This window comes from Anticarsia gemmatalis, chromosome 10 (genome assembly GCF_050436995.1).
Source record: "Anticarsia gemmatalis isolate Benzon Research Colony breed Stoneville strain chromosome 10, ilAntGemm2 primary, whole genome shotgun sequence".
NCBI classification, from domain to species: domain Eukaryota; kingdom Metazoa; phylum Arthropoda; class Insecta; order Lepidoptera; family Erebidae; genus Anticarsia; species Anticarsia gemmatalis.
In genome coordinates this window covers 2,518,971-2,541,648 of record NC_134754.1, presented here as the reverse complement: position 1 = coordinate 2,541,648, position 22,678 = coordinate 2,518,971, and the positions used below count along the sequence as shown (strand labels likewise).

At 33.1% G+C, this 22,678-nt stretch overlaps 1 protein-coding gene across 3 annotated transcripts in view; it reads right to left on the bottom strand.

Moving 5' to 3' along the window:
* LOC142976122 (uncharacterized) overlaps positions 1-22,678 on the bottom strand; it is a 145,660-nt gene that overhangs the window by 22,385 nt on the left and 100,597 nt on the right. For all 3 annotated transcript variants that reach the window (XM_076119357.1, XM_076119356.1, XM_076119359.1), the window contains one exon: positions 9,788-9,844. In XM_076119357.1, coding sequence (XP_075975472.1) covers positions 9,788-9,844 — 57 coding nt within the window. The remainder of the gene's footprint in view (positions 1-9,787; positions 9,845-22,678) is intronic.

Below are 22,678 nucleotides of genomic sequence, written 5' to 3'. Positions count from 1 at the left end.
TACCTAGTGTCCTTGTAAAACCCTTTACTGTTCAGCCTATGGGCTATTTGTTACGACCCTTTCATTCGCTCTAGTTCCCATGCCTGTGGTACGATAAATAATATGTAGTCTGATTTATAACTATTGATCCTATTGGCTATTGGTATATTGATAGAATATTTCAAAACGGTTGACCCTTTAAATGAATAATTTTGTTTCAGATTTAATCTTGGTACTTATAATACTGAAATTTATCAAGTTAGTGTGAATGCAATTTTCTGCACTCAGTATCTACAACGTTCTATCGAGTATCGAGCGCATGACATTTAAAATCTATTAAATAATAGTTCCTACGGAATCCACTAGGGGCGCTAAAGAGCTTTTCATACAAAATTTATCGATAGCAGCTTCTCTATTGTCAGAAATGATATGAAATGACCCTTCTGACTAGCTGTTAACATTTAAGCTCTATAATAAACCCTTTAAATATTATAATTATTGAATTTACGCGATGAACAGCCTATATTAGGCTATACAGTTCAGATACTAGTCTTAAATGTTACCATGACACGCATAAATTTGTCACCGTCCTGTGTCCAATTATTTCCAGTCAATTAAACCTAATAGGCTGATCTATGTTGAACAACAAAGTTCACAACGCTACATCGATAGTACTGAACTCACGACCCTATGATTGGCAGCCAATGCGATTTGTTTAACTAATTCTGAACTAGGATACTATCGGAATTTGTGCGTTTTATCAATGGCTATTATTAAACTAATAGACTTTGATTTAAAACTGGCTTCAATTTTACATACGACAGGATGTCGTAAACTACACATTTTATTTTCCGTAGTAAAATAAATCTTTATCAAATTCACGTCACGCATCACAACGTGACTTGTTTGTTAGTATACAAACGATATTTTCTCTGTATACTAAGAAAGACATAAAAAATAAATATGTACACAATTTTAATTAATATTCATTTATTTTGTTTGAAAATGCATCGTAAGTGAAGATAAATTGTTGGGTTTCGACTTATTAAAATAAAAGGACGTGATGGAAATAATAATACAAGTGATAGTGGTAAGCTGAAGTTTTGGAATATTGTATTAGGCTGCAATTTTCTACTTCAGAATAAGTTAAGCAGAAATATAATTTAGTTTAAATCGAAACTTCCTTCTGTCTATAACGCTTTCACGGTAAAAGTGCTGAACTGAACTTGATGCTATACTTGAAAATAGATGATAAGAAATAACCTAAACTTAAATCTCTTTTTTCTGTTTTTTTTTTCTTCTGCCACAATATTTTATTTATTTTGGTTTGCCTCGCAAATTACATCAAATTGACAATGCATACCTCTTTGGAATAAATCCCAATAATATAATTCCATAATTTGCAATCGTCTCACACCGAGGTTACACGTCTAATTTATCTTCATATGTACGTAATCAATACTGACTTGGTGAACATTTACACGATCATCGTAACTTAATCTTCACATAAATTATCGTTTCACCGTTTTCTTCAAGTTGACAGTAAGTCGTTGAATACAACTTATAAACAAACAAGTTATTTAAACCCGTAGTAAATTTGATAAAATTTAATTAAACTATTTGTAAAGTTCGTTTTTCTTTAGGTACTCATTTGGGAAATAATCTTGTAAAAACTATGTACCTACTTTTGTTGCAATTTAGTTACCTGTCCCTTTTTTGGCACAAAAGTTTCCCAAACTCTATAATGCCCATTCTGTCCCCTGTCAAAAATAAAAGTTAAAATAACAAGTCAATTAAAATGAATGCCATAAAATTACTAGCTTTATTATCATTTCCTGTGTAGGTACCATAATTTCGCATTGCAATATACTAAAAAAACAAGGTTTACTAAATAAGACATAGAAAACACTACTTTGTCATAATTTACGTTTACCGTAACTCGCTTGCAACAATATCTCGGTATCGAGTTGGTAATAAATCGAAAGTTATCATTAAAGGCGCCGCACTAGTCGAACACTTCGAACAGGTCTGGGCTATCACATGATTGGTTTTGAGAGAAAACTAGACGTGTTTGTGTAATTTCAACATGCGTGTCTGTATGGGAGCTAGTGAAATGACCTTTAGTATCGAGAATGGTACAATGTTCGAATGTAATGAAGTCTACTAGCTGAGAACAGGGTAAAGTAACTTATGTTCTAGCTTCACGCAGATATAGATTTCATTCCCGTTTCGGGCAAAATTTATGACAGGTTTTTGCAATTGTGACAAAAATATATCGTGATAAAATGAAGAAGAAAAGTTTGGGACTAGCATATGTTGAGTGGTTCACATTCTTATAACAAGTAACTCATATTTCGAGTGTTGATTTTGCTAAAATACAGTAGACTTAACCTTTAATTATGCTAAAAGAAAATACTGTGGAAAATCTTTGCCGACACCCACAAGGGATCGTCATGTAAATATAGTTATATAAAAATCTATGACGCTCCGCTACTTCACATGCAAGAACTGTGTATCAATACATACACAAGACAAAGATGGGAAAGTACGACCTTAACTGTGTGCCGACCTTCCCGTTGCGTCGTAATAACGCTCATTACAGGAACCATTTGTATACAAGTACTACGATATTGAACGAGTGTCGCAACACAACATATTCTAATGGAATTTTGTATGAGTTCCAGCTTTCAATGCGATGAGTTATTAGAATAATTTGTCTGTTAGATTTTATGGGTATTGGATTCACGATTCTGGTGAATGACGAAATGTTCTGTGAGTTCTCATTGGGAGGTATACTGATTACTATTTTCAAAACATCACATTAGGCGGATTACAAAAAAAATGGCTGCTAGGCAAGGGTGCCCTTCTGGAATAATAGATGGATTAAGCCCTGAGTTTAGTACTAACCCAAACTAAACGCGGATAGAAACATGCCTTTTATTTGCATAAAACTAGGCAAATAAAAGGCATCACAAATTCCTCAAGTACCTAAAGAACTTGATTAAAAAGGTATCTAAACTACCATTGGATTGATAATGCTTGACGCTTGACATGGAGATGACTCTACATCAAGCAATCACGTTATCACAATTAAAAGATATAAGCTCTTTTGACAGTCAGTCTACCATCATGATAACAAGTTCCATAAAAAGCTGGGTCGTCTCCGAAACCTTTGACATTAACATAAGAGCGCACTCGGTGCACCGGCCGACTTTCACCGCCGGACACCGATGCACGCACCTTCAGATTACATTCGGTTATACAATCACTTGACCGTATTGTTTTACCTATATCTGATAGGAATGTGATTGAAGGTTTTTTGATAATGCCAGATTATAAAGTTCTGTATGAAAAAGGTATACCTAGGTGATTTTTCTTGTCTTCCGTACGATTATGTTAAACTTCAAAGTTTGATTAAAATTTGGCTTCTTCTTCTTCTTCGTGTCAATGGTTTTGTTTTAAATTCTTAATTACCTCCAGTTTATAATGAAAATAAATATGGGTATATGTATTTGGCTATTGGAATCTATAGATAAAAAAATATTTTACGTACTCGTAAATGAGTGTTACACTAGATACCTCTTTATCTCCTATCTAACAAATTCGGATTGTTACGGTTACATAGCAAGGAACCTAGACTATGCCATAAATAAATTCGGACTTTTATTGTTTACAGAACGAAGGTCAGATCTAAAAGCTACAAAAATATATTATTAGGTTGTCTACAAAATCAATACATTGAATGAGTCACAAAACGACCACGCCTTCGGAAACGAATAAATTATTATAATAGAAAATAAAAATGATAATACAGTTCTCATACAAATCACAATAAAGTAGGTTCGTAAACTTGTGACCCCAGAGTGAGCGCTTTGGGAAAGTGGACTAAAGTGGGACGCTGGGCCACTTTATCCACCACCCGTGTGGGTGGGACACCTGTGCTGACCACTATATGTCTTCGGTTACAACTTCTTTCAACTTTTTGTTTATTTATTTTCCGATTTTAACTTAGTGAAGGAAACATTTGAAGAGCGTAAAAGCGGCTTCAAGTTTAGAAGGGATACAGTCATTTTATAAATTTTCTATTTAAAAATCAAATGTCATACATATCCAGAAACACGTTTAAGTTTATTACTTTGCCTAAGGTACATACACTCAGTCTCTCACATAGGTTCTATTCTATAAAGTCTCTAGACCGTTTCCACTCAAAAACCAAAACCCTATGCTAATAAATTAATGAGTTAAATCGTATGCTTCTCGTTTATTTAGTATTTCATACAACGGAAATAAGAATTGTGTAAATGACACGAATTATGATGAATATAATCTCTTTAGATGCACGTAGCCTTTGAAATTTATCAATTTTGACATTTGAATTACGCAAATATGCTGCACCTACGAATTACAAAACTTACTTTCGCTAGATTTTAAACTGACATAGCTAAAGTGCAAGCAAAGTTATATGGACAGGAAGACACGACATTCTTTCCCATATTTGACTTGACCTGAAAATGATGCATAATCGTTAATATCACCGAAAAATATTTTGTAGAATCCCCTAAAAATCTTAGTACTGGATATAACCCATGAAACCTTACTAATAAATAACGCAAAAAGTTTGATGCACGTGAGAATGCACCAACTTCCGCTGACACACTTTACACTCGTCAACCCATGATTGAAGAGAATGATAACTCTTATGTTATATATGGACATAATTATTACACAACTATGCCTAGATTATTTAATTACATACCTCAACTTGCGAGGTATAATTTAACGTTAATTATACTTATGAAAACCTTCAAGTAATTATGTAAAGTTAATCATAATTCATCCTCATTCTCACAAAAAACTGATTTATTGTTTTCAACAACTGTCAAGATTAGAAAAAGGAGGGTACAAAAAAATAGTTCTGCTTAAACGCTAAATTTAAAAGGGTCTTAAAAATCTGTTACATGATCGAAGAATTCAAAAAAAGAATCTAAAAAAGTTTACTGAATGAAGCAAAGAAACTGGTTCTAAGGAATGATGTCGAAAAAGGGAACGCACCATTTTGAATACCTGTATCAAATTTTAATACCAAATAAGTTGTAGCATATCATAAAGGCTTTAATGCAAAGGTGATAAGGGTCAAAGTTGTTAAACATGTGTTCAAGGGAAGTGGTAAAGACAAGCTTAGAAATGTTATGAATGAAACTAATGTTAGGTTAGTTAATTTGAGGTTTGATTTTTTATGTGGAGATTAAAGCAATTTGTTGCAGCGTTGTCAAGTTTAAAATTATTATACGAACAAAATCGATTTTGATTTAAGTATTTAAAGCTGGTATAACTTTAAAATATAGGTTTGGATTTATTTTAACCCGGTTTTTTGTACTTAGTATGATAAAGTTATGAATTGTTATTAGGTCAAGTTTTTGATTTTCAGTCAATTATAATGAAATTAGTATTTATTCAGCTTCTAACATTGAAGTCTCTACCATCTTGTGTTTGCTAAACATTATTAATACTAGTAGTACAAAGCAGTCATGAACACCTAGTTACTTTATTTTGCTGGAAAGCATAGCTTTTTTACAGTTCCATCAATTTTAGTTATCGACTGGCTGCACAAACACTAAATAAAAAAAAATACTTGTAAAAAACAGCTGTCAATTTCTTTTTAAACAGCGGATGCAGGTCGATTCTTCCTTCATCGGCTTAACGACAGCTCAATCAGAACATCAAAAGGACATAACCCAATAGTCCACATCGTAGACCTGTATAACCTGATGGCAACAGGTACGGTCATTAAGGGTAAGCGTTGAACGGAAACGTTTGTGGAATAAAAACTCTGCGCGTACACATCCGATATCGTTAATGGTTAGATCGCTTTGAGGTATATTGGTTCTATAAAATGTAGGGATATCGTTCAAGAGTTTAGTCTTTTGCGATAAAATTTTGAATTAGTCCGGAATGTATAAATGAGGCAAGAATTAAACCAGACTTTTGTAAATTATAGTTCAAAGATATGAAAGAAAAAATTGAGTTTAAAAAAAAACCGAGTAAGTTTTTTTATTATTTCTGGTAACATGAAATAAATAAAAGTGCAGTTCCATACTGTAAAATTAACGGTTTTTATGAAAATGAAAACTGTAATCCAAAAAAACCAACCATTGACCTAAATCAAATTTCTTTAGTCAGTTATTTTTATGAAAAACTGCAGCTACTTTACCGAAAATAACGTCAATAGTAGAATTTCAGTTTGTTCTTAGTATATAGTGCGGATGTAATACTTCGCCTTATGGCTGGTGTACCGTTCAGGGGACCGGTCCGGCCGGTACGGTCCGGTCCGTGATGGATCACTGTGACGTCGAACCACCGTTCGAAACTTCCACTATCAGTCTCGCAGTAACGTAACGAATCAAAATGTTTCCCAAACCAAATTTGTTACGTTTTCAGAGCTAGTAGAGATTGTTATGGCACATTGGGATGGATCCAGATAATGGTTCGAGTTTTGTGGTAAGAATTTACCAAATTTAAACCAAACCTTTTTCATAATCGTGTGCAGTAAGAAATAAACAAGTAGCAAGAATCAAGGGAACAATTTGAATAAGATGTCACGTATGATACGGTCAGGGCAAGTAACGAAATCCGGATCACGTATCTCAGGCATAATTCTAGCAGTAAATTGTACGCAAAATAATTTCTGCACAATTTTCCTCAAACGCAGCACAAGTGTGACTAAGTTAGTAGTTCAAGGGCTGTACATGAAAGAGAAGGTAGACAAGAGAAATCTGTACGTCTAACAGCGCTTACACGATGACTCGACTATACGTCTGTTCCCACGAACCTCCCGGCTTCGCTGTACTACATTAAGATACTTGATTGTTCGATATGCAATAGAATAATAAATCTGGGTGAGGTAACAAAAAAATATTTAATATCATACTGCTAGGCGCGTCTCCAACTAAATTAAAGAGAGGTTAGAGACTACCATATTGGCCTGGTGCAGACTAGATAGGAAAAATAAAAGAGTCATAAAATGTACCGGTCGTCACATCAAATTCAAGGACTCAAAGATTTTTTTTAACTTGGAAAGACATGCAATTGATTGAATGGAATAGAAAATTTAAGTAGAAAAGTATTAATGCGCTGGGTAAATTGGGAAAATGTAGAAAACTATAAACTCTTATTCGCCGTGTAGTTCTTCGAAGAGACATCTGCTTAACCTTAAACTTCGCCATACGTTGTCTAGGTCACGTTGCATAGCATCGCTGTCACTGTGTCTTACGGTTTATATTCACAATGCGGTAATAAATATCCTAAACTAGCGCTTTGAAACGCGTACAACGCTTTGTTGTCATCTCGAACAGGTTCCGTTGATGACATATGAATATAAATGAATTCTAACTAATATTATAAATGCGATTTGTTCAGCTGTTTGCTATTCAGATATTGTAATGAAGCTGCGGTGTGGTCCTCAGATATAATATTACTAGCTGGTGGTCGTGAAAGCTTGCCTATTTGTCAAAGTACGATAAGACAAGGAATACTTAATTTAGATTTAATTATAAAAAAAGTGGTAAATAGGCTTTTCAATGCGAAAAGTGATTATGATAAGCTTTTATGTTCAATACGAAGCATAAATGGAACTTAAAAGTTCCAAGCAGCAAACGAATGTACAGATGAAATGCTAAGGAAACATTAATTGCTATATGCGGTTACTTATGGACAAGTTAGTGTAAGATATCCCTTTATCAATTGCCTAGAAACGGCAGCTAATTCCCACAACCCTATCAGATAGTAAAGCTAAACCATAACTCGGGTTTCAGAAAACATACAAGTTTCATTCTCACATATGTTTTGCAGTTATAATCTGACTCTAGTTAATAAATCGCAAAGTTATCAGGTAATGTATGCAACTTGACTCTCAAAGAAATTCCACAGTTCTTTCCTATGAGAAAATGCAATAAAACACATGCCTCATGAATATCTAGTTCGTGTAGTCTCGTGACTAAAAAGTAGGTAGTAAGTATTCGCAAGGCAGTCTAATGACAGTTTAAGAGTAGCATCACGTACAAAATAGTGAAAAAATAAACACCGTCTAATGATGTTATGTAAAGTAATTGATGTCGATTCGACGTTGTGCGAACAATCGACTATATGTAAAGGAGGTCGAATCGAGAACCTATCGAAACATGCTGATTCAATTTCGCTGGCTCTGAGTAAAAAGTTTTGATTAAGTTACATTTTAGTGTGTTGGTATAATTCACACACGAATTTAATGAGTATCCAGCACGACTTGTATAATAAATGACGGTTAAACATAGTTCATATTTTCATTTTGTTAATATATTTCTACGGTCTGTCACAACTATGAAATAATGACCTTTTTGCGGCAGAATAGCCTTTTTGCGTTCATTGAACTTCGTAATTATAATTTCATGGCTTATTTGAATTGAATGAGTGTTTAAACTTAACATTTTTATACAATTATGTGTTTACGCAATAGTTTCGGTAGTCGTTTATGGTAAGTGGCTTCTTTATATTTTATTTATTTACATCTCGCCTCGTTGCCTTGCTCTTATTGTTTTGTGACTGTAACTAACAGGAAATCAACGTCTATTTCTAGGTAAATCATTGATGTATTTTTTGATTTTTGTAAACAATGAATGCTTCCAAAGAACAAGGATAAATATTTGTTACTTTTAGATATTCAAACTCTTAACGTCTACTGGAGTTATATCTATTACCTACTAGTCTATCTACCTAGAATACTTTATTATTGAAAAAACTTTACCATTACAACGAAAACCAAAAAGATACCGTAGTTACCGGTATTTTCAAAAGATACAATAAATTGAAGTTAAACATCGACTAAATCGATATCTCCAACTCGTACGTTTTCAATAATGAGTGGTGTACAATCGATTAATCGGCGGTCGATATATCGAGCCATCTCACGCGCAGTGCACCGTTACATAAACCGCTCACGATTCGATATTGAATGGAACTGATCCCGGTATAACTAGCTCTATTGATCTTTGATTACAACGAGAAATACTGGACTTTACACGTGTATAGAAATACACGAACCAGGTTTAAATACAAAAGTTTTTTTTGTTACTCCAAACTTAAAAACACTTTTTTGTGGATTGGCTATAATAGTTGTTAACCATTAACAAGGTAATTAAACCGCAAAAAGGAAAATAATGGTTTATTCTTAGCACTATGTATAGATATACTTAAATATGATATGTATCTAACTTAGATAAAAATCACTCGAAACAAAAGACTGTCTACCCTTGTGTCTAAATCTTAATGACTACCATTTATCATATGTTGCAATACCAAACTGACTAATAACTACTAATTAAGATCTATAAAAAGCTGAACTGCCATCAGCGACGGAACGGTTAGTTAAGCTTATAAAATGCAGAGTAATTGGCTCGCAATAAGACCACAACAAGTTTATAATTGCAACTAATAAATACTAACCCACTAACAGCTGATAGAATAGTCTACTTTTTACCGACAGGTGTGCCGAACCGGTTACGTCACTAACGTCAATTTGACAGCTGACACACATGACACTTATGTCCATCGAGAGAGTGATTATCTATGGATGATTGTCTTTTTTCCCCGCGCTACTAATCAAAGGGCAGCCACTTAGTGCTGTCAGTTTTTAAATCGATTATTATATAACTGTGAAATCGTTGTCTTAATTGAATTGTCACTATTCGTTAATTATTACTATATATTTCAAAGCATTTATAGTCCTGTTATGGTTATTGAGCTGTAAGCGATTATTAAGTTACTAAACCGTTACCTGATCAATTCGCAGTTTCCTGCCCAGCTCATTGGCTCCGCAATCCATTCTTTGCGTCTGTAACAAAAGAGAATTTATTATTTAAGATTCGTTAGAAAAAGCAAGGTTGTTCTTAAAATTAACGAATATAATATCGCACAATAGACTTCAGCGATATTTAAACTTTAAAACCGAACAAAAACACTTGAATATTGTTTCCACCCGCGTCAAAGTGCACGGCTAAACGTTTTTGCTGTGCCTAGATAAAAATAAAACTGTACAATGAATGTTTTATGTAACATTGCTATTTAAAACTGGTATCAAACAAGTAAAAAAGCTGAACATAACAGGAAAGCAAGTCGTGCCTGCATCCATCCGCCGTTGAGCAGCTTACACGATTTTGCATCCGTTAGCATCCAGCAAACTATTTGAAACTTAAACAGTTCGTAATAAGGCACATGCGCACCACTATCATTACTTTGCGAGTACGTCTGTATTTCCTTCAAAACATTGTACTTTAAGTCTTATTTTGCAGGTAATAAGGGTCATTAGGGTTACAAATGAGTAAGATAAGTATAGATGGAAAGCTCGGCTAATGATTAATGACAGCGGTGTCGGGATGTTGCTAATCATGGCCAAGTGAGAATCTGCAGTCTGTCGGCGATACTATCTCTTTAATGTTGTGTTTAAAGTTCCGGTGCTATTATAAAAATAATTACGTTCAACAACACAGTAACGTCCTCTGAACAGATGGACTTGTGATGTAATAAATGCACTTAGCGTTGATTAGTAGTTGTTAAATTAGCTTTCATTTAGCGCCTTAAAAGAAATATTCTCACGTCTAACTTCACTAAACAGTTAGATACGTAAAAAATAATAACTAGTGGAGCTAAAGATTAAATAATTCGCATAAAAATCAAACGATTAAGTAATTTAAATAACAAAGATGTAAAGTGAACGGGTGTAAAGGAATGTCTAATCACATTCCAAGGTTTAATCGAGTTATGAGAACTGAGCCAGTTTCATGAGGATACTACAAAGACAAGAAAACGTGACTGAATAATAAAGATCTCAGTAAACTGAACTATTTAATTGCAGACAAGTATAAATTAGAACAGACCTTTGAGTGATGTTAGGGCACTAGGTGCGCTACCATTCTCTTTGAAAGTAATAGCTGACGTCTCTAGTACTTAATGGAGTATTAAACGATCTAATCTTCTACGTGAATTATCTTATATTGAAGCAGTTAAACGTTTGTTCATTGGGCATGTCTACATAGCTCGTAAAAGCTCCCATTTGGAAACTTAGTACACTTGCAACTTTACGCTACAACATGCCATAACACAGCATAAAAAGAAAATTAAATTAAATGAAAAGTCTATTTGTTTACAATAGTATACAAACTTATCACATACAATGTATTATAATAGGGTATATTTGGCGTTGTATAATTATTGACACGTTGTTTTTATTCTAAAAACCGTTTAAACCGATATGTAGGTAGTACAATCAATAATATGTTTTCACAAACTATTTATAAAACAAAACAAAGTTAATACAATCCATAAACAAAATATATTATGTCTTGTCAATTTGACCCATGTCAAACTGACAGTCCATAAATGGCGCCAAACAGGCAAACGATTATTGTTCCCGCCAATTGTTATTCAACTCGTGTTAAGCCTGCTATTTTGTACGACAAAGAAATCTATCCGATTCATCCAATATATTTTTAAAATTAGTCACCAAAGTGCAATAAACTGTACGAACTTAAGTCTTTAATGTTATAGAGTATTATGATAACATTTTAAAGTTCCATGCTGCGCGTAACCAGACATAAATCATTTATCTAAGAAATGTAAGCATTTGTGATTTTCAAGTTTTGATTTGATCACAAATGCTTAGTCAATTTTAATAGTTTGAGTTATCAATGGCCAAAACAAAAATGTAATATTTTTAAGACAGAAATCTCATCTCGATCTTTGTTTTGTCTTTGTTCCATTCAAAAGCTCTTCAACATTAAATCCCGTTTTTTTTTTCCTCCTTTTTGTGAACTATGTTTTTGACATTTTGACCTACAAAACTTTAGGACCTGAATTTTAAATCTGTTTCTTAAAACACATAAAACAGCTTCCACGAACGAGGTTGGTATTTTATCGCTTCTTTTGAAGTTTAGGACCAAGCAGAAGAATAACATATTTTAAAAGATACCTATTAAACTGACAAACTTATAATAATACCTTGACAAAAAGTTAGGATATAACTGACAAACTTAAAAAAGGACACGAAAGGTTAGTATCGACTAAAGAACACACATTCTTCGGGCTTTAAAAGTAAAGAGAGTCTGGTTTTTCGCTAAAAATGCAAAAACAGATACCTCTCAATTCGGAAAAAGCTTTCTTCGAAAACGAGTTGACAACTGAAATTCGTAAATTGAAAAAGGGCACATCAGACATTACAACAACATAAGACATGTGCTCTTTTGGAAATTAAATTTTCAAGCGTATTAACATTGTCATAAGAAATAGCTCCTGTCATCAAAACTAAAAGCTAATGCAGTTTAAACTACAAATGAATTTAAAGAATTGATTATCTCTTCAATGGTGGGAATACTGATCAAAACACAGGCTTATTATCGCAATGATTGATCGCCGACTGTCATTATACATAACAACGTTGATTAACACTCAGTCTGATTTCTATTCGTTTGATTATAGTGGTTACTTGTCCGACCTTAGGCTTCAAACTAACGGCATGAGAACCTTGACATACTAGAATTGAAATGTATTGACAATATTATATTTATTGTTTTGTATGTTTATGGCATTCCGTAGATTGCCATTTAACAGTTTGATGTTAATGTTGCGATAATAATAGATAGCGGTTGTGTTATTTGTTTTTGATGACTCAATAGACTGTCGAATTCCAAATAAGCAGAAGTACATAGATATTTTATGCGGATTTCAGGGAATATTTAAGATTAAGTATTTGAAACTTTATAAGGGAGCTTTGGCTCTTGTATTTGGATTTTGGACAAACTCGCAGCATCAAGATAAAGACCTTGTTGAACTTTACTATCAATGTTTAACAAAATTATCTTTAGGGTTGAAACTCGTAGTTTCGTTACCATGACATTGAGATCATCAGTGGATCGTAAAAACCATTTAGATTGAATTCAATTTAGTTGATACAACATTAAACAAAGCTAATTCGGCAATTTACAACTTCCTACTTCTAAAATGCGTGGTTTACTCCACCACACTAAGTTAAAATCAAAATCCAATCATAGTCGAACAGTGATACAGAATTAAATAAGTTTTTGGCGTGAAAATGTGATATATTAAGGTCGAACCGCAATTGGAAAGTAAGATTTAACCGTTACTGGGCACGCAACATATCGTAATGTTTCCAAAATATACCTACGAACATCTATTTCTTTTATTTTGCAAATAGTAATTGCAATTCGTTCAAAAATTGGTTTTGTTGCGTCAGAAGAATTTCCATTTTGTTATGTGATCGATCTCTGTTAATTGCTCTTACTTTCCACACACGGTTGTTATGGGTATTTAAAAGATTTTTTTAGCTTTATTGCCTGACTAAACAGACTGATGGGCGATTCATAAACTATACTACACAGCACAGCACTCGTGCTGTGTCTCAGTTCGATTCTCACAGCAGGTATATCCTTGAGATGCTCGAGCCTATGTATATGACTACTGTTTCTTTAACTAAGTTCCAACCTAAAAGACTGTACTAAAAAAGAAATAAGAAATTGAATTGAATTATTACTTAATACACAACGTAGCAGATGGTAATTGAGAATTATTTAAGGAAATGTTAAGTAATTGCTTCACACAAATTTCTTTCCTGCCATTTATTTACTTTAAATTACGAAACTGTTTATACAGCCACAGACTGAAATTTCCCCAAACCATGTTCAATATAGCTGCATACCGTGAAATTTCCCCAAAACAACCCACAAGACTCGAAATTTCAATAGCATTTGTCGGTGAACTTAAAAGGTAAATGACATAAAAGTGAAAACCAACATCTGTAGAGATTAATCAGTCACATGTAGTAATAACACACCCGAGAATATATTTGTTATTTTCCTTTTAAAGCTTGTACGGAAAGATGACTCATTTACTCATTATATCAAGCCTTCGAGGCAGACTCGCTGGCTCTTTATACTATAGAAGTAATTTTGCATATTTGTGCTGAAGTCTTGCTATTATTAACACAACGCAAAATATGGGATGGACTTATCAAGCTGATGCTCTTTAAGTCGTAACTGAATACGGTTTAACTTAAACGCTAAAGAAGAAGAATGTAATTCGTAGCAGTACGTAAAGTCGTCTCTTTGAGATTTAAGTATAAACTCACTTGAGGAGTTTCCTCACGCAGTTAAGCGGAAGTTTCAATACTCCTGAAAAAGTATCCGTTAGTTCATCAGGTAGAAATTTGGCAGTTGTTTTTCCACTTTTGCTGTCGCTAGTAACTACCGGGTAGGTAATCTTAAATTTTTCCATTACCTGTGAAACTCATACTACCTAAAGGGTTTTTATTATTTTCCTATAGCAGCAACATCTACAACGATTTATAGTAATCTACATCTTACCAAAAAAGCCACATGTATCTGCTTACCTAATATAATTTTTGTCGCATCACTTCCCGACGCTGCCATAATCGCAAAACCTGTTATGTGGGCAGCTACGAGAAACAAGTCATCAGAATTGCTGTGCCCTTTTCGATGTACGAAAGTGTACAGGTATATCAGGTACATGTCAATGACATTAATGTTGCATTAATCATATGACATAGTACTTGTATGACAAGCCGTTTGAATTGTTACGCAAGTGATGAGTAGAAATTAGAAAATAATCTTGTTATTGACTAACATAACTTTTCAAAGGTTGTGAAATTCTTAGAAGATATGAATCTTCGTTAGAATCTACCAAAAATGTTGAAAATTTTGTTCTATGTTCGGTTAGCTTAGTAATTTATTTAGTAATTTATTACAGGGGATTTAATAGGTTATGCATCGTATTGCATAACCTATTAACTCCCTTATATTAGTAAATAGAAGTAGAAGAGATCGCGTCAATAGACTGCCCTTCGCGGCATGCAGTCGGATAAAGTCTACTCCGGCACCCTGATAGATACAGTTTTTATTAAAAACTATTAAGCAACAATATTTAAAACAGTAACTACAATACCAAACCAACGCCCAGTCTTATAAACACCTTAAATCGCATCCAAACAAAACAACACAATCTTTCATTCTTACACATCTCCAGTACAAACAAAAGATTTCAAAACATCAAACAGTAAACAAACTGTCACCGTATTACATAACGAGACGTTGAACCCACACGTTATCAGCCCTTTATGTCACTACAAACTTCCGACATGACGTAATAAGTATTACGTAATGAATAAAGATGGATACCGCGCCTATAAAGGGTGAGGTTGAAGGAAATTAAAATATATACGCCCTAATGTTATTTACTAAAATGTAACATTATCACGCTATTATATGGTAAATTCTTTTTAAATTAGCTGCTATCTTTCATCAAGGTAATATGCGGAAAATGTGTAGTCATCATGATAGAGTAGACCCTTTATGTATAATCTCTAACAAGACAATATATGAATACTTTATACAAAATGATTTAAGGATATAGGATGTAAATGACCAACTCGTATTTACTTTAGCGCCGTAAGGTTTCCCGCAAGCGACCTCAATAGACAGGGATAAATTAGCTAGTTGTAGGTGAAATATAATCTGAATATATAATTGTCGTTTATTTTATTTTATTCCAACAAAATATTAAAAATAATCTTTATTATAACATCTATGATCTAGTTTACTGTACTATTGATGATCCCAATATCTTAATAAACATCTGTCTTAATTCGATTTATATGCGAAATTTAAGCATAATAAATTGCACTCTTCCGCGACCCACAATTTCACTGCGTTTTATTTTTATTATCGTTTGAAAATAACATCGTATTGCATAACCTACTAGCTTAAATATTTATGTAATTTATTCTAAATTGATCGACTTTTCAAATATTTCTTTTGATCAAATGATATGATGTTTATATCACACTGCATCGTTATGAAGATAACGCACCTTCAACCGACAAGAAGAAATCAATTTATTCATCGATCAACGATTAGCAAATTGGAGTAAAGCCTAAGCTTATCACAGGAGTCAATTACATTATCATTATCATACCAAAGCATATTACAAACACATCATGCGTGATGCAGACCAAAGTAACTTAGAGATAACAAAATTCTAGTTACATATTAAACATTATCACTATGTACTGTCTTCTCTACATTGCTCTACCAATGAACGGGACCGGCCGTAACTTAATAATAAATCGTCAATTTACTTTGATATAAGAAATAACAAACTCTTTCTTTTAAACGTTTACAATTGTCTTCTCTACAGTGCTCTTCCTATGCACGAGACTGGCCATAACTTTCAATCAAAATAACGTACAAACCTACACGTTTCACGATGGTCAATTCGCAACGAACATAAAAACATCAGATGCTTTCGTTTAAATTGTTATTGATGCTCTTCCGTATAATGACGCAACGTTATCGCCAATATCCATCAAAACTTATTTAAGTAACATAAAACTTGATGTAATAGTACATAATAGTCGATTTTATGGGTTTTTCATATGGAATTTATGCAAAATAATCGACGTTCTGGTAAGGGCGAAAGTCAAGAGGCGAGAACTTTTACAAACAAAAAATTCGATTTTAAAATTGGTTATAATAAGTCCAAGTTATTTACGTAATGCCAAATCAAGGGCTTGTTTTATAATCAAGTGATAAGTATCGTTAGAGTTATCTTATAGATGATCATGACTAATAAAATATTGAAAACGGTTTTCAATATTCACCTGGCAAGTCAAATTACCTAATACCTCCCCTTTTCATCAAACATTAACACACTTGTAATTTTATAAGTATTTATTTCGAACAGAAAAGATAATTTTATAAGTTATGTTTTTTTTAATATTAGTATCAAAACCATGTCATCATTTTGAATTTAAATGCTCACCAAAGGATTATTACGCAAAAAATGTTTGTCCAAATGAATGCAACCATAAATCATACATGTATTTACAATAATTACACACAAGTCTCTAATAATGTACTTATAATAGTTAAATGATTGTATGTATGTAATCAAACTAACGTATTTGAACTTGGCCCGTGTTTGAAAGTAAATGCGCGTGCGCACTCTCGTAATTTGTACCTTATTAGTAAGACTTATGATTACTTAGAAACTACATGATATAAATAGATTAGGTATTCTTCTATTCTAGATTAAGTTTTTAGGATACCTTTTAAAACTCTAGGCTCTATGTTATACACTCAAACTTATTGTCAAATTAGATTAAGCTGTTGGACCTCCATGAATAAATAAATAAACTCAGTACCTCGATTCTCTACCACTATCGACTACCGACAACTGGCTAGCTATCGAAATTTTGACATTAAGAATTTACTGCCAAAATGTTTCCTACGACACGCGTCGCTGATCAGATTTTCATACAAAATTTCTCGATGACAGTTCGGTTGTCAGTAGTCGATAGTAGTAGAGAATCGAGGCACAGGTATAAACAGCCAAAAACCGAGCATTATGAAAAGACAAAAATAATGAAATACACATTTCATGAAAAAGTTCAACACCCTTTAGCACGTGCGGGAAGATGAGTACATGCCCTTTACAAGAATACAGTACTATACATGCACTGATTCGCCAAAACTATACCCAACATGGGTAGTCGTAGGTACTAGTTATTTGTCTAGCATTTAACTTATTGCATAATTTGTCAAATTGTGAAGCCCACGGCCAGCAAAATCCCTAATACCTTATTAACCTGAATGACCACAAGCATTGGCGTCGCATATTCTACATTATACCTATACCCACGTAATATGCAACGTAATACTGCGGTAATACTGCAGACGATACTACGACTCTTATCATATTATATACCTACTTTCATTAATGTAATAGCAAAGAATATATTATTACGTGTCAGCTATTATATCTCTGAAGAGAGATGTGATTTTGAGTGTCGGTTGAATTCGTTGTAAAAATACATATGGTGATAAAAATTCGAGTTCTTCAATTGTATTCCGATGCACCTTGAAATTTTGCTGTTAAATTCACGACTTTTATCAATCAATATAACTATGAAGATAAAATCCTGAATCATCATTTTTGACTCTTAATCTCATTCCGATGAATACAGTTTTGGAGATTCCATCTTTGTTAAATGTCACCTTAACCTTTCTTTCGGTAGTCATGAGCAAATATTTTTTCAGCCTTACTTCGTCAATTAATTAAAACAGTTACATTTTACTACATAATTAGCCTGAACATACTTATCTTGCATCGCACATGGTTGCCAGTAACGCAGCAAAAAAACTACACGCAATGACATTTACAAGACCTTTCATCAAGTAAAGAAAAAGAGCTCATCTCATGTCATTATACAAATTTATAAGATGGACAGCTGTTGACTGAGCGTAATTGTAGGCAGGTGAAAGCACATCCAGTTGATGTTACCATTGTTTTGCAAACCGGTATATCCAGTATTGTTTCAAATAAATTCTGAAAAAAAGAACTCGCTCGATAATTGGTCGTTGCAAACGCTCTTGCGCAACTCTGTACGCGTGTACGTGACTGTTGTGTAATTAAGCTAATAGGTGCAAATTCGATATTTCTTCTTTTTCATGTTACGTAGCTTGTTGACGTTAGTTGAATTGTAGATGCTTTACATATCACAGATCAAGGAGATAAAACGGTTATAACAAATACACAATACCAGCCAAAGTTACCGAGATACAGCAATACAGATGTGAAATGTCCTTTTGTGAAGAAAATTTCCAAATGATATTTTAATTACACATTTAAATTAAACACTGCAACACATTGTTTACTCCCAAATCACAATCAAAAGAACAACAACTAAAGTAGGTTGCTCTGAAAAGATAAAAGGCATGATAATGAAATAACCAAACATAGCAACGACTTGCATGCATTCTGTTTGCAAATGACGTTAAAGATTAAAACAATGTGTGTTCAGACGACTGTCCAAATTAGTCAAGGCTTCTGAAGCAACTGAGACAAACAAAAAGGCTTTATTCCCAAAAATCTATGCTAAGTTTTGTCATTTTGTTGCTCGTTTAATTTCGTAATGATGTTGTACTTGTTTTAGTGGGACGTTAGCTGCTATTTGGGTTAGTTACCTTGTGTTTTTGGTTGTCTAGATATAGATGGAAATTTAAAGCTCCCATTCGCTTTTGGTGATGGTAATCTTTGTGAAGATCTTATTGGAATAAAGTCATCTACTTAAAACATTACGGGAGGAGACCCTTGCCCAGCAGTGGGACATTAATGGGTTAAATTTATTTATTTATTTATTATTTTATTTCAAACATAAACTCAAACAGAGGAGACTTAGATCACCACAAACAAAATTCTATTAAATTCAGTAGTACGTCCTAAAAGTGAATACCAAATAAGAGTTCTTATTCAAATAAGCGCGCTATGGAAAGTAGTCTAAACGTGAATGACGTAAAAGCCATCATTTTTCCATAAATTCAATGTTGATAATGAAAAACTATACTCAAAGAAACATTAAACTGCAGTTAGAGAGTTCTGAAACACTTTCTAAACACGAACGAGTATACCATCCAGGTTGTTCACACTGCGATGAATATTACATTTATTACTAACTAGATAACATTTTATAAAATTTTACTGAAATATATAATTTAAATTATTAATTTAAAACGAGTAGAGTTCTTTAGTTTGAACGTGGGAGGTAATCTCAGAAATTATCATTCGCGTTCTGAAGAGTTTTCATTTGTTGGAAAAAAAAATTAATTAAATGTCATTGGCTATTTTATCACGACAAATAGAAGGCTGAAGGTAGATCTGAAGGTAATATTTGTGTATATTCTTTTAAAGATATCTAGTATTAAGGCGTATGCGATACCTACAATTGTGTTAACCCCTTCAGCCCGAAGGCTTGTGTGGTACATTAAGTAAACTTATTAATTCATTCACTGTTAACCTACAATTTTCTGTTACACAGTCATAGAAACATTTCTAAGTATCGCCTGTCGTATTGCTGTGTCATTTATAACAGTATGTGATTTACCGTATGACAATATTGATATATTATTCGTATAGCAACATTGATTTAGTATCTATACAAACCAAACTAGCAAAAAAACGGTGATGTCATTTGACTAATTAAAACTAAATTATAGTTACTTCTAAATATAGAATAGAGTCACGCACTGAAAGGCTATCTAGACAATTTTAATCTATACTAATATTATAAAGCTGAAGAGTTTGTTTGTTTGTTTGTTTGTTTGAACGCGCTAATCTCAGGAACTACTGGTCCGATTTGAAAAATTCTTTCAGTGTTAGATAGCCTATTTATCGAGGAAGGCTATAGGCTATATAACATCATGCTACGGTCATTAGGAGCGGAGTAGCAACGAAAAATGTTACGAAAACGGGGAAAATTTTGACTCATTCTCTTCAGTGACGCAAGCGAAGTTGCGCGGGTCAGCTAGTAAAGCTATAACAGTACTCAAACACAATCTAGAATTAAACAAAATTTTAGACAAGTGAAAACATTAGAACGTTTTAGAAATAAGACAGTCTAACTAATCAAGCGCAAACGCACTAAAGGTACGGCAAAACATAACAAGTTTTACAACGAAGACAAAGTAAAATACATAATAGTGTTCCAATATAAAGTTACGGGAAATTCTCAATAGATCGCGTATCATCTATCTCTTCCTTAGTTGGATATCTGTACCTTCTACGGTCATTAACGGTTAGTGCATTTATAGTCGATAGTCGATAGTATCGCGACCTGTTTCCTATCTTACTGCGGATCTGTTAATTTATTCTTGGTTATAACTTAATTGAGTATTAGAGGTTATGTGTTGCAAGAATTTGTATTTGTTTAGATCGTTGTTTTTGTGTGACACTTATGTTTTAGTACTGTTATAAATACTACAGAAAATTTTATTGAAATTTCCAGACGGTAAAAATTATGCAGACATCCATCGAAAATTAAAACGATTATTTTTGTCACATACTTGTTATTATCACAAGAACCGTTTGTACAGATCGAATTTACTTACTTACTTCGAATTTGTTTACTTTCGTGCAATAACTTTTACAAAATATTTTCTTACTAAAAACAACAAAACCAAACATAATTACTACAGCACAAATTAGCTTTACAGGTCAAGATTATACAAACACTCATCATCAAACATCGACAGCACTTCAAATTCCCAACAAATTCCCTCCCGATTACATCGCAAATATAACGACAAATAATAACCTCAATTATGAATTCTGCCTGCATCATGTGAACCCTTGTACGTGGTCCCATCGCCTTCGGTTTCAGCTCACGTCGCCAGCAATGTTCGCGACTGCGGTTGAATGATCGTGATCCCGCGAACAATTTTTAACCATTATTCCCATGACTTTAGATTTACATTTTACAATGAGCTAATCGAATTTGTACGCCTTCTGGAATTACAATGAAGTTTTTGTATTGTTTATTTTCGCTAGTAATGTGATATCTGTAGCAATTATCTTGACTTTTAAACTTAGCATTATAGGATTGGCTATTTGATCCACATAAGGTTATAATAGAGTCAAACGTACTTAATAAATTCAATTGAATAATATTAATAATTTATAAATATTGAATAATTAACATATTTGACCAAAACTTTATTCGTCATGTTTTGTCCTACTAAAGTTATAGAAGCTTGATTTTTTTGTAACATATCTTAAATTGTTCACTTTTACTTTCATTACGAGCTAAAGAACTAAATAATATATTCATAATGACTTCTTTACTAACTCTTAATTATACAGCTTCGGTTACTTTAGTACTATTTTCGGCTGTTATGATTCATACAAGTAGTATTTCATTACTGTTAATTTTGCTAAACCCCCATTAAAGTCATAGAGTTCATTCTACTCATACTATATTTTGATTTCAAACCATTTTATATCTTGCATGTTCCATTCCATATTTTCGTACCGGTATTTCTCACAGAGTTCACTGACTGTCCATCTAAAATTTTCTCAAGTACATGTATGCTAATATTATAGTCTCTTTCTTTATATAAATCCATCAATAAACAATAAACACGTGTTACAGACAAAGGGTCTGATAGAGCAGCAATTTGAAATAACTTTATTACACGAACAGCCATGAATAATAAACGCAAAGCCATTCATAAGAACTAGACAGTTACCATACGATTATTGAATGTCTAATGTTCTATTTAAAAAGCTCTTGCCTTTAGAATCAACAATAACTACAAGTTATTTTTAATCTTATCAGTACTGTTACTTGATGCTCGTAGAATGCTTAGTTTCAAATCGTTCAGTGAATAATACATTTATTTGAATTATTTATTGTTTGTGCTAATGTGAGCTATTTGATTTTCAAATGAATATTTTTAGAGTTACAAAAAATATGTTGCATTCTTTGACGCCATGTATGGAGATTGAATGTGAAGTTTACTATTTTTGACAAAGACCGTGTGCACTGATTTGCATATAACAATGCTTATATGGCGCTTCAATTTACATAATAACATAAAACTGACATTTATCATGCTAAAGTAGAATTTAAAATTTAAATATTTGATCAGCTTATCTAATAGATACTGCAACCTATTTTGGAAAATCCAGATCATTTCTTCGATAGATTGTAGTCTGAACTGACGAGCGGTATAAAAACTAAGCCGAATGAGGCGAAAAGTAACAATGGTAGCGGTTATGAGCGTTGTGGCCGTGAGAAATTAACACA